The sequence below is a fragment of the Aquila chrysaetos genome, chromosome 15, assembly GCF_900496995.4.
Source record: "Aquila chrysaetos chrysaetos chromosome 15, bAquChr1.4, whole genome shotgun sequence".
Lineage (NCBI taxonomy): Eukaryota > Metazoa > Chordata > Aves > Accipitriformes > Accipitridae > Aquila > Aquila chrysaetos.
Window position 1 is genome coordinate 13,861,417 of NC_044018.1, and position 14,273 is coordinate 13,875,689.

The following is a 14,273-nucleotide window of genomic DNA, read 5'->3' on the forward strand; positions in this document are numbered from 1 at the left end:
AAATTGCTGGTTTGTTCAGGTTATGCATCTTCTGACTCTCAGAATTTATTGTTCTGAACATAAGTTGTATTTATTGCTGTGGATACATGTTTTCAAGAAAAGGAGACGTGTAGAGTGGATCTCTAACTTCGCATTTAGTAAGTTTGCTGGAATGGTTAGGTATACTGCTCAAAAGAAGTAAAATGGAATATGAAATTATCAGAAGTTGAATAAGCATATGACTGATCAGACAAAGGTTAATGTATTTATTTAATATTCTTATTCCTTGATCTATATCAAATCCTTCACTGAAAACTTCAACAATCAGTAGCAGTACAGGATACAAGTTTAAAGGAACAAGTCTGGGTAAGAGAACAAGCCTTGCCTCAGTGCCTCAGAGCTCAGTGTGATGGAATATAACCTTCTAGGCAGTGTTTCTTGAACGTATAAATTCAGAAAAGACTGAGCACCGTGCAGCCAGAGAGCTCCCTGTGCCAAGCAAGGCCAGGTATCTGCAGAACATTACAGTTGGAGTATTTAACATCTCTTCATCTTCAAATAATTTTTAGGCTTTTAGGGTCACAGCTACTAAAACCATGCTGCTAGAAGTGTGGTTGCATCTTGGTCGTCAGATTGTTACACCTGTCATTAAACTGCAAAAGATGTAAAAAATATGAGTTGTTCTCTCTAAGTTTAATATTTAGCTAATGAGCTCCTTCAACAATTGCTCTCTAGATGTTGGAGTGAAACAGAGAGCACCTCTAAGAGTTGGATACCATTTTCAAGGTGACTATCATACAATATACAGAGCACTTAGTGTGAGCTGTCCTGGAATATCCCTGATGAGCCTCACTGGGAATTGGTTGTGACAAATGACCCAAATTCTTGGAAGTTACAAAAAGGGAAAAGGAAGTTATAATTTGGTTTATAACATCATTTGTTTGTTGAAATACTTTTTGATGTATAAATGAATAAATCACTGCAATGTTGAGGGGGGAAAAAAAACCCACAAGTTACATGTAGGTTGTTTTGTTTGTTTGTTTTAACTAAAGGCCAAGGTAAAGATTTGGAAATGCACAGTAGGTTTGTTGGGGGGTTTTTTTTTTGGTTTTTTGTTTGTTTGGCTTTTTTTAAAGATACTTGTCTCGCCAGTTTTTTCTTGCAGAGATTTATGATGCTGAATTTGTGCTATATTATAAAATATGAGAAATTAGATGAATGGGAGAAAGTTAATTTGCTAAACTTTAATAGTGTATAAAAATTATATAAAATTTGGAAAGATTTTGCAACAGAACTTTATGATGTTCAACTCTGGTACTGTTATTTCATGTTGATTTTGTTCTACTTTTATGATTGCATAATTGAGTTATGGAAATGTCACAGGTGCCTGTTAAGTTTCTTCCTATGCTTTGCACTATTTCAGTAAGCACAAATATATTAGTCCCACAGAGAGCTGTGATTGCTCTGTTGTTCTTTCAGTAAAACTCCAGGTTGCAATGGTGATTCAGTACCTGTCTTGTCTTAATATAACAAACGTTGCACTTACAACCCTGTATTTTGCATTTTTTTTAAAATGTGTCCTTTCAAGTTTCTGAAGAGTTATTTCCAACAGGGAGTTCATTTGTTGTGGAACTTGGGTTTTCATTTTGCATTTGACGTAGAATTTTCATAAATTTTAGTGTGAATGATGATGTTAGTATCTCCAGAGATCTCACCGAATGAGTTTACTTTTATTTTCAGTGTATAAAAGAATTATGTTTCCTGCTGCTTAACCAGTCCCTCCTGCTGCCGTCCCTGAAACTGCTGGTAGAAAGCAAAGATCAAGATCTTCACGCTGTGGCACTGGAGCAGATAACAGCTGTTGCTAAGGTATGAGCAGTTGAATTAACCACCTTTCAGAGTTTGAGGTAATAAATTAGCTCTTTTATCTTCATATATTAAGCAGAGACTATTGAGACCCTTATTATTAACATTTTCCACAGCTATTGCGTCCACAGTGAGCAGTAACACACAGCTAGTAAGATCTTTTATATATACTTGAGGTGATTAAAACTCAGCACTTTCTTTAAATTATCTAGTATGCTATTTTAAGTCAGTGTGGTGGAACAGAAACTACTCGGTTATATCAAGTAGATTGTTATTTCTCTGCTCATACTCTAGCACTTTGGGGTTTTTTTAAGTGATAACAGTACATCAGATGAGTTAGCTTGTTTCTGACAAACTTGGCAGTCTGTTTATATACACATGGAGAACTGTTACATCACTGGTTTTGTTGTAGAAAGGCTAAAATGCAAGATGGTATGTTTGGGGACTTTCATGCAATTCTGAACAGGTTTTATTCAATACTGCAGCGAAGTTTCTGGAAAAAAAACCCTAAATACTGTCTTTTTTTCTTTGGACAAGAACTGAAAGACATTACTGTATATTTTTCAATTGTTATATAAAGTTACATTACTCTCTCTTTCCTGTGTATGTGCTTTTCAGTTAAGAAGGAACTCCTAAAAAGATGAAAGCTAGTCTCCTAGACAAAAGCATTATATTATCTTTTACCATTTTTTTCTGAAAACTGTGCTGGCTTTAAAACTTCTTGGAGCTCTTAATTGAACTTGTGCATGTACAACCTGGCTTTCTTGGATTTTATGTTAGCTATCATCTATGATCTAGCACCCTACCACAAAAGAGAAGGGAGGCATTGTCTCAGACCTTTATATGAAAGGGAATGGCTTTCCTGTCTGGCTGAATGAACTGCATTGAACATTTCCAGAATTACAGTATTTAGGTAGGAAAACCTCATCTCTAATATTTTCAAATTCTGCACCGTATCTTAGGGAGCTCTTGGTTGTGTATTACAATATAAAATAATAATTGATGGTAAATTTCCTATACGATACTTCAAATTGAAACTGCCCATATGGAAACAGAAATGGAACTGTGTGTATCTTTTTAAAATAAGCATCCCCAAAACACAAAATATTTTAAAAATGTGATTTGTAGGAATTCAGATTGAAATTGTAACTCTTTTCTGAGACACACAAAGTAGGCAAACATTCCCCTGTTTCTGCAGGAGCTTTCTGGGGCAGGCCCTCTTCTCTAGTTATATTAATTGCCACAAATTTTTGAGATTCCTTGGTTGCAACAAATGGTGCAATCCTATCCCCTACTTTCACCCCATCCTCTGTTCCCTGTGAAAGATATTCTGCATCCTGCCCTTCCCAAGATTCTCCCTTAAGTCTCCCCTCCTCGCTCATTCCTGCTCTTGTGCTGTGTCTTTCCTTCTTATTCTGCACATTGTATTCCAGAGGCTTTCTCTTTTTGCATCCATTGGATAGCTTGAGAAAGGATTTATCTTCTTTCCAGAACACAGCAGTGAAGACCAGTCAGAGAAGCAATAGATCTGGAAGCATAGGCTCCATCTCAGATCTTGCTAATTTTCCCTCGAAAGGACATAGTTACCAAAATGGAAGAAGCACCAGTTTTTTTAACCTGTTCTCTACGAACATTTTAAATGGTAGCATGGAAGGTGGCGGGATGTATTACATGTAATACGCATCTGCTTGTATCAAAATTCCAGTGTCATAGTTAGCATCCAGTATGAATTTGGAGTATTTCCTAGTTCAGTTTGGCATTCTAAGAAAGAACCACGGGTTTTTATGAAGGTGTTCCTATTCCCTTTTCTTTATACAAATCAACCACAAATTTTCTGAATTTTCCACAAAACTTAATTTTATAAATATTAACCACCAAAACAATAGTAGATTCTCTTTAGTATATTGATAGTTTTCTTTTACCACCTGCAATTTTAAATTTTGTGTCTGCAAAGCAAAGCTTTTTTGTAACTGGTTTTAAACAAGATGATCTCATTGAAAAGCAAGCGGGCGTCTGATATATGCATGCACTTTCTCATCTATATGTTCTTGTTAACCTTTTAAAATTGACTTTTTTGTTAACAGATGAAAGCTGCTATGTAAGTGACTAGCTCTGAAGCTTGCCAGCAGGAATTTGTGTCCGAGTACATTTTATTTAACTATTTTTAAAGCATAATGCTGTGCAGTAGCATTTTCTGAATGGTTACTAATTGTATTACTTTTTTAACTGGCCTTTTCTTTCTAGTGTGCTATGGCTTTCAATTTTCTACACTCTAGGTTGATTACGTTATATTGGAGTTTTAGGACCAGGAACCATGTTATCTTCTTACTAATATAAAGCACTTTGTACACTTGTGCATGCCTAAAATAATAACCCTTTTTGGCCTTCTTATGCAGGACACTGCTTGATAAGTTGTTTCTAGTTTTTCCTTTGAAATTCGGTATTAATTTGAGCATGTAGTTCTGTAAGAGTGCTGGATAACCTAGAATTTTCAAAGCATTTAGCTTTGGTCAAAGTTTCGTCTTAAGTCAATGAAAATTTAACTATTGACTTCATTACATCAGGCATAGAGCTTAGCCAGTACCTTGAATATGACATTCCACTGCCGGTTTAGAAAAGCAACTAGTACAGAAGAGTGCAATGCTAAATTTAAAAGTTGTTCTTATATTGTTCAGGAAAGTATCTCTTACTCTTTGTTTTATATGCATCTCATGACTACATTAGTTGGTGCTGTACTAAAAGTGCATATATTGCTTAGCTATGTCAATGTTGTTTATTCAGTATAATTTTGTATGCATACCTTTTACTTTTTAAAAACAGTATTCGGACTGTTAATGCTTTTTGTAGAATTCTTAATGAATTTTTCATAGGAAGCCCATTTCTGCTTACATTAAATAGGAAAAGGACAAATAACATCTGGCAAAGGGAAATCATAGCTATTGATTCCCTGACATAGTGCTAACACAGCTCACAAACATGCTTGTGAGAAAAATACAGCACTTGCTTGCTGATACGATGTATTAGTTAGCCATTTGTTGTATGTTGCTGACAGCTTTATGGATGTTTACAGTTAAGGATGATGCTGAAGTGCTGATACTAGGAATTGTATAGCTTTTGCCTGTAATAAAACAACCAAGATTTTGTGTAAGCTTTTTTGAAATTGCAGACCTCTCTTTTTATTGTGTATCTTTTTATAAACTGCCACTTGTCTTTTTTTGGATAACAGAAATAACTATTTTTCCTCTGTGTTGTGTAGTGTGTGAATAATTTTTAAAAGCAGTTTACCTAAATAAGGCTATTACTGACAATAGGGCTCAGATTTTGCCCTTAAGAGTCAGATTGTTTTTGAGAAGGGTTTCAGTGTTGTATGTTCACTTGGATATCTTTCAAAGATTAAGACTGGGTTTTATACTTCTGACAGAACAATTAAATATTCTGTTACTTGTTGGTAGTTAAACTGTTAAAACAGCTAACAAATGGGAGTTAATATAAGCAGTGCAAATACTTCTCCAATCAAGGCTTTAATAGAAACTAGAACTAGAAAATGGTTTTAGTTAATCTAAAATAAAACCTTAGCTCCGTTTGCATACTAAACTTTCGATGATGAACTACTGAGACTACCTTTGCAACATGATTTATTGAAAAATGTAATATGAAAAATCAAAGAATGTGTGAAATGGTGGAATTTCCAGTGTTCTCCAGTGTCATATGCCATTTATGGCTAGTCACTTGATGTGGCTTACCTTTAAAAGAAATCTTGGTAAATTATGTGTATATAAGCTAATGGTGATTATGGTAAAATATCTTTCTCTAGTTTATTTTTCTAGGTTGTTTTATATATATCTATATCTATATCTATATCTATATATCTCTTCTCCCCTTATTTATTTGTCCTATAGCTATAGACTCCAATGAGGAGTAAAATGAAAAGCATTTTTACCTCCAGTAGTAGTGAAGAGCTAATACTCTGGGAAATAACAGGTTTAGTTCTTTTCTGCTATTACGCCATCAGCAGCTCTTAACTTTCCATTAGTATCCATGTTTCATAATGCATAAGTTGTGGATGAAATACTGCCTATTGCTAATACCAGAACCTCTAGACACCTGCACAAACAATGCTGATGAGGAACTGCGCAGACCCTGACTTGCCCCTTAGGCAAAAGGTAATGCCTGACCTGCTCTTGCTTTTCTGAAATTCTCAGTGCAGAAGAGAGGGGTTTTTTTTTTATCCCCCCCTTCCCCCCCCGGTACACTGCATCATAGCAAGTATAGGTACAATGTCCACGTAGGCTGTATTAGCAACCAGAGGAAATACTGGATGCTGATACGTGCCCTTGGTCTTGGGGAGCAGATCCACAAAATTCTTGCATTCATGGTCGCATGAAGTTGTGGAGGCCTCAGTGGTTTATCAGTAAAGCCTTCTAGATGTCTCAAATTCCTCCTCTGAGTACATGAGAAGAGCTGCCACCTGTGGCAAAGCTGATCTTCACCCACCTATTTCACACACAAGCTTTCTTAAAAATTTTGCAGGCTGCCTGGCTCTGCATGCCCAGGGCACCTGCTGCCTTGGTAGAGCTGGGTGCCTCAAGCCTGAGCCCATTTGCGGTTTGGAACGTCTGTGTGCTGATGGCAAAGCCCCAGGCAGGCATGCTTAATAGTTATGCACTGACAGCACCGAGTTCAGCGTAAGACGCAAACTGTCATTCTGATTCAGAAATACAGCAGTTAGCGTAGGGGTGAATACAGGTTGTACAGGGAAACTGCTTGAACCCCCCCCACACTCCCTAAGAGCAGCACTTAGTGGTCTGGGATAAGGCTCCTCCTCATCTTGCTGAAGATGTGCAGAAAGAGTTTAGGACTTATGGAGGCAGAGTGCAAGCAGGTCCTCACTTCTGTTGACAGAAACCTTGCTGAGACCTGGCTTTCCATCTGTAGATGCAGATCCATTTATAAATTCTGCATTTAAGAGACATTTGATAAAATGCACAAGCCCTGTTTGAAGCAGAGTGCTGTAGCACTGCTTCAGTGGAAATGAGTGCATCTGTTGCAGTTCTGTTTCTATGCTGTCTCACTTTCTAGATGAATATGTATGTCTCTAGCAGGGAAAGATATTGATCATCACAGTCTAAAGGAGCGAGCTAGTCATCAGAGATACCACTTAAATGCCTACATCTTGAAAGCAGATTTCAGCCAATACCTAAATAGGTATGTAAGTCAAGGAAAAAAAAGTCAGGAGTTCCTCTCCTTAACGTAATTATCCCCATTAGTTCTTGTACACGTGCGCATTGTGTGTCAGCACCACACTAAATCTGTACTGTCAAATCATACTGAAGGAGAGATGGATATGGAAAAGTAAAGCTGCTCCTATTTAAGCCTTCCAGAAGTAACAGATACTACACTGATGAAAAATTCAGCACCCTTAGCATGGGAGTCTAGATAGGCATAATGATTTTTCTCCACCGTATATACTCTGAGTGTGTCATTATTGTGGCTTATAGTTTATTCACATGTTCACACAATATGGAAAGTGGTTGTGTGTTAATTTGCAGAAGATACCTGCACCTCTGAGACTTGCTTAAACTGCAGTCAGCTGCATCCCGTATCACTGGAACAGTGTTTCTGGGATCAGCGATAAACTTTGCTGGAACCAGTGTTCTAAGGCTCAGTTAGGATCTTGGGATAGCAAGGGCTCTGCGTGTGCAGGCAGATCAGAAGTGACTCACCAATAAGATCCTACCTCTGCTGTCTTCCGAGAAGCAGCAGCTTTTTAACACTGGGATGGTAAGGTTGCTTTTTAGTAATTGTCTTAATCGGGTTTTACTCTCTTGGTTAAACTTGTCAAAAGAGTGATTTTGAAAAAGAAAACGTAGTTCATTTAGAGAGTCTGTGTCTACTGTAGCCTAATATTTGGTATGTATGCCAGAATTATGTACTTGCAGGCAGTCTGTGCTAATTTAAACATTTTAAATATGATTGAAATCATTGGTAAACAAAAATAACCCTGAAGATTGTTTTGAATTAATACTTTTCAAAAGGTAAAATTTTGAGGATCAAAAGTCCATCTGAAACAGTATCCTGGCTCCAACGGATGGGAGAATTACAAGTGTAGTGAAGAGTAAGAATAGGGCAAATGTATAAGCTCTTTTTGAGATACTGCTCTTCCAACTTCCAGTTATTTTTCAGCTGTATGTATTTGCTAACTAAGTAACTGCCAGTGGTTTTCTTTCTCAGTTTTGTCCAGTTTCTCCTTAAACTTGGATGAGCTTTTACATTCTGCAGTATCATTTGCCAAAGAGTTCAACAGTGTAAAAAAACAACTATATTTTTTTTATTTACTCTGAACTTGATCCTACTAGGTTCATTTGATGCTTCATAATTCTTTTTTTAATGAGAGAATTTGTTTAATCAATTGCTTTGTACTCTAATGATGTTGCTGTCTGCTTTATACTCTTTAAGCTGCCTCTATCCTAGACTGGGGAGTCCTAGTTTTGCTGAGTCATTCCTTGCACAGACACCATATTATACTCTCTGTGGTGTATTTTTACTTTTAAATATATGCTGTGTGTGTTTACCTTTTATGTCGTTGTAGTAATTCTTTGCTTTAATGCATGTTCTAATTTAAAATTAATTTTAAATATACGTAGTCTTAAGGTACATTTAAATTGATTTAATTTTTAAAAATCTTATAGTTTTATCTAAGCATCGCTGCTCAGTGTATCAGCTATCTTAATTAAGGTTTTTAAATATACATTAATTCATTGACAATCTGAATAGTTGTTGGGAAGGAATTTCGGTGTGTGCATTTGTTTTTATTTAAACTAATGACTGTGACTGTCTCTTCATATGCAACTGATACCCAAAACGTTGACATGATCTGGAGTTGCAAAACTGCTAAATAGTTAATCTAGTTTTCTCAGCTGCCTATTTTTATACAGATTTTTCATTAAACCTTGGCATCTCTGTTCTTCCCACACCTGTCAGACTCCACTTCGGTTGACCAAAGTGTTGCAGAACAGACAGTGGCCTTAGCTGCGTGAAATGCCTTCACAGGGTCTGGTTGCCATCTTGTGTCTCCATCCAGTTGCCTGGAGACAATTACATTACAAAGGTTTCCTCTTTCTGACCAGATCTTCAGACAGCTTTGAAGTCAGAAAATGGGAAATGTTAATCAATTTAAACCTACTGGGCTATTTGAGCTTAAGGATGGGCTGTCAGACACAACCAAGAGTCTTTTGTGCGCTCTTTTGTTATGTGTAAAGACACAATGATCTCATTTATGCCTGAGTACAGACAGGTTGCTCTGCTTCTGTGTTGTATGCGGGCATCTTCATCCCCATAGTATAGCTCAGGTGTACAGCTCAATAGTTTTATGCTAGAAAAGACCTTTCACTTTCAGACTTGGCGCTCTCCAATTTGTAGGTTTTTGGCATATGAAATCACACTAACCTATAGGACCTTTCGTTAACTGAATAATAGCCTAAAAAACTAATTTAAACCAAACCTCCTATCTTCTGTTAATCTCATTACAGTAATTACTGTTTGAGTTTTATGTTCATAAAATCAAACACTGAAGCCCTGTGTAAAGTTGCATCCTACATACAGGTCAAGAATAGAGCACACAGAGCTCAGAGGCCTTCCATTTCAGAAAAGATGAGAGCTGTTTGGATAATGGCTTAGTATGCTGCATGGTATGCTACAAGATGCCAACACTAGGAATTTTATTTAATCATCAACCTGTCTTCAGCAGGAAAACATGTCAGTAATTAACATATGACAATTTAAAGGAATTATTAACTAATTAAAGACTTAAAGATTGGACAGCCTAAAGACTGGACATCCCTACAGTTCTTAGAACTGTTTTGTAAGGTGGACCTAAAACTGCTATGCACAGTTGCATTAGCTTTGTAATGCATAAGTGTGAAAATGTTGAAGACTTAGAGGAAATCAAGTTTATTTTTAAGATTTCAGTGGAAAGAAAACCACAAATACCTAATGAAGTGATGGAAGAAGTAGCATGAGGGTGAAACAGCAAACTGTTTTCCTGGTTAACATGATAAAGACATTCTGTTTTTCTGGAAAGCTTCTGAAGTTCCAAAGGAAGTGAAAATTGTAAATTGAAAGTAATGATCCTGTGTTATTAGTGGTAAATTGAAGGTAATAAAAAGAGGTATAATAGCTTTTCATGCTACAATATTTCATGTTTTGTCTTGTTCCTTTTTTAATTATATTTTATGTTGTGTGGAGTGCAACTTCTCCAAAGTAGAGCAACAAGTTATTCCATTGCTGTTGCTTATCACATACATGCTTTCAGTCATCATGCCAACTTTTCAGCTCTTACACAGAAGCAGAACTTATATTCATTACTCTAAAACTATTTAGATACCATAAAGATCTTTCTTCTAAAGAATTTGTTGTTACTTCAAAGGAAGTTCTTTCTCGTGAAGCTAGTTGCAGATTTCTCATCCACTTCCATGCAAGGAGCTGCCTGGTAGTTCCTCATGAACTCTCCATGTTCCTCTACATGCAAATGTAATATTGATTCCTCCAAATAAGATGCCAAACCTTGGGAGTCTTGGAATTCCATGCATTCAAGAGAAAATCATGTACTTGTTCTAATTTATGCTTTGAGGATCCTGTTTCTGGTTTGACTACCTGTATAGGGAAACTGGAGAGAGTGGTCTCCCACAGTAGATGGTCCATGTTAAATGGTGTGGATGATCTCTCACAGTGTATGTGTCTGAGTAGGTAAGAATTTTTACCAGTACATTTGGTTTTCTGGACTAATAGATCATACTTCTGTTCAATCTTTCTGGAAAAAAAACAGATTAAAAAATAAACACGCCACAACTGCAGATTCACACTGTTACATGTTACTAAGAAATGAGTGTGGAAACTTGTGGGACAGAGAATTGGGTTATAAGCCAGAAGTGCCTGTTGCAGTGTGTTCATGGTGACAACGGTGGGGCAAGGAGTGGATGCAGCCCATTGCACATGAACATGGGAAAGCAAAGCTCTGCACTGTTTTAGCTTGAACTAAAACAGGGATACAAGGAAATTTTAAATGCTGTCCTGAAAAGAATCAGGGTTAAAATTTTGTGATGCTAATTATATTAAAAATTGCTTAATTTCAGTTGTCAAGTGTCAGTGCCAAATCTCTCGGTATACAGTAGTCATGTTCTGCATAGCAGCTGAACTGGTCTTCAGGGGTACCAAATTACTGGATCACAGGGCCTTTATTACTTGCTGGTACAGAAAATGAAACGGAGGCTAACCAGACAGTTTTGTTTTGTTTTGTTTTTTAAACTGAGAGGTTGTTTTGTAAACGTAGCATAATTTGATTAGTTTATTTGTAACTTTTAGGATTCAGTCATTGAAAACTGACTATTGTCTACCCCTCCTTTGGCCCTCTTTTTTGGTTATATGTATTTGTTTTATTGGACTTTTTGAAGTGGTAGTTCACCTAAGCTGATTAAAACAACACTGCATTTCAAGGAACCCAGGAAAGACATCTCAATAGTAAATGAAATAGAACATAAAGTATTCTATAGTGTTATTTGTAAAGCTATAGACAAGATTTTCAGGAGAGTATGCTCTCATGTATCAAGTAACCACATTTTTCTGAGGCACACAGGGTGCCTCGCAGAGGTAGCAGCTCTGTGCTCCCAATCTTTTAAAAAGTTGTATTCTTCTGAAAATCTCACCCTTGCTGTGGGTGCTGAAACTCTGGAAAATCTGGTTGAGTGTGCAAATGTTGCCTATCATTAATATGTGGAATGTAATATATTATATTGATATAAAGTGACCAAAATTTAATATACTCTGCTCTGACCTTCCTCAGAGTGTCATTCTTGATATGGAGGTAAATGGTGTGGTCCGTTCTGCTCTGAGACTGAGAACCTGTGAAAAGTCTATAAAGCTGTTCATGTAATCCTAGCCAGGTTGTTAAGCATCCTTATTCCTTAACTTTGTGCAGGTCAAATATTTATATTAATGTGAAAGAGACTGTTAAAGACATACCTTTACATATTCTGACATATGCAAAGTGTGTATCCCTGTTGTTAATCCATGCAGAATACTCATCTCACTTTCAAGGTCACGCTGTGCAGTTAGAACAGTCACGACATGTTCTGGTTGATGGATGTATCTGGTAATTAAAAATTAATTACTTTGGATTTTTCTTTCTTCATAGGTTGATGATTCCAGTTGTGATGCTGAAATACTTTCCTTGCTCCTCAACGCCAAGTTAGTGGTGAAGTGCGTATCTACTGCCTTCTATCCTCGCCTTATTGACCACTTACTGGCTAACCAGGGAGAAGGAGGCTGGGATGTGGAGGAAATAGCAAAACAACTTAAAGAAGCAGGGTTCAACGCAGAGGCTGGGTCCCTCTTGATGTCTCATCGAGGGACTCATCCTGCACTCAGGACTTTTACTACTGCCCTCCAGGCTATTCAGCATTGGATCTAAAAATGTTGAATTTGTGGATTTGTCTCCCTTTTTGCTGGAGATCTTACACAAAAGGGAGGAATTGTTGTTCTAGTGAAGTAACAAAGTTAGTTATTACCTATGTTTTGTAGAAAATACGAACAGCACACTTACAGTGAATTCCCATATACTTCTAATAATTTTAAATAAATATTGGTGTGGACTGTATCATTCTGTTATGTGACTAGGAAAGCATTGAATCTCATAATCCTTTTCAGATCAAAGTGTTAAATGATTACACTCTGTGACATATAAATGAAACATTAGTAAGCTGGCAGGTTATATACAATTTGTCTTAATTTCTGTAAGTAATTTACTCTTGTCATAATGTAAAACTAATGTAAAAATACAATTATAAAGATATATGGAGCAAAAAAAATCACAATGAAGAATAATTTCTGAGAATTTCAAAACCTTAAAATTTGATATTGTGCAATGTTGTTACCACAGCTTTTGTTTGCAAGAAATAAAATATTTTGCATTTATCATAGTCTCTCTTCTCTCCTCCTTTTAGACAGATAAATATTTTTTCTTCAGCCCCTTTTTCTGAAATTCATGTTTCTCCTTAGTGGTGTTTATTCATAAGAACAAGCTGAACTTTTGTGTGCTTGCAGACAGTTCTGGTCTTTGAGGTATTTTTCCCCACAATTTGGGAAGCCCCATCTCAAACCCTAAAGATTTGTTGATAGTTTTTGTGAAGGCACTTTCAAAGTATTTTACTTGTATTTTTCTTGAGTTCTGAAAAATTACATAGCTGTATTTATTTCTAAACATCTTTCTTTCTTAATAAGGCAAAGTATTTCTGATTGTTTTCAGAGGTTTTTTAACAAGGGGAGTGTCTCTACTACACTGCAGTACCAGAAGGGTTTGATGTTTCCATGTGTTTATAGGAATTTTTTGTTAAAATTAATCTGTAAATCTTTTGCCTAATCTTGTCTTCAGATCTAATTTTGATGTAATAATGTACAGAAACATTACACATGATAAGATCCATAGGATAATACAGGTTGGAAGCAATCTCTAGAGGTGACGTAATCTAACTCCTGCTCGAGGTGGGGTTCCTTTATTGTTGGAGCTGGTTGCTCAGGACTGTATTCCGTCGGGTCTTCAAAACCTCAAAGGATGATGTCCCACTGCTTGACTCTCCCCATGTTGAAAAAGTTTTTATGTTTGTCCTCTTGTTTGAACTTGTCTCTTTTCAGCTTCTGCCAGTTGTCTCTCATCCTCCCACCGTGCACGCGGTGAAGAGCCTGGCTCCATCATCTTGACAACCTTCTTGTAGGCATTGGGTCCCCCATAGCCTTCCCTCCTCAAAACAAACAAAACCCAGAAGAAGAGCACAAAAACTATTCTAGTGCAGCAATTGCAGTTCATAGGTGATTTAACTGGTTGTACCATGTCTACAGTACAGACACTGGTGGTGGATTCCATTAACACCAGTAATATTCAGTCAAAATTTGGCAACAGAGGGATCCAGTTCAGGTACGGTTGCTGTGTGCCTCAGTAATAACACTTACCTGAGCTTTCTGCTATTCGGGATACCCAGCCCCTTCATTATGCAATATAGTAACAAACTGACTATTACCGAGACAGTAATTTCTAAAATCTCCTTTTTCCTAAATGTCAGCCTAAATCATAAGGAAGGAAGAAGAGTGGATTAAAAGCTTGAAGTAGCTATTTCATTACAAATTGTATTACCGAGTTCTTTCCTAGGCTTCAGGGTCTAGAAATGGGTGATGACATTTGTGGAACCAAAACTGACTCTTACTAGAATCGTCTCTGACTTGGAATCTGCTTTGTTTTATCAGCTTTTACTGACTGTGCAAATTGTTCAGATGTTAGCCTTACCTCCCTGCGTACATAGGATTCTTAACAAGATTTTTAACAATGCTTTAATTCAGATTGTTAACTTGTTTTGTGTACTTGCTGGTCCCAGCTGTCCTTC

The 14,273-nt window shown here is 36.8% G+C and overlaps 1 protein-coding gene across 2 annotated transcripts in view; it reads left to right on the forward strand.

Moving 5' to 3' along the window:
• Positions 1 to 12,813, forward strand: part of NBAS (NBAS subunit of NRZ tethering complex) — a 191,676-nt gene extending 178,863 nt beyond the window's left edge. For both annotated transcript variants that reach the window (XM_030037298.2, XM_030037299.2), the window contains 2 exons: positions 1,720 to 1,848; positions 12,035 to 12,813. In XM_030037298.2, the coding sequence (XP_029893158.1) occupies positions 1,720 to 1,848; positions 12,035 to 12,310 (405 nt within the window). In that variant the 3' untranslated portion in view covers positions 12,311 to 12,813. The remainder of the gene's footprint in view (positions 1 to 1,719; positions 1,849 to 12,034) is intronic.
• Positions 12,814 to 14,273: the final 1,460 nt, after the last annotated feature.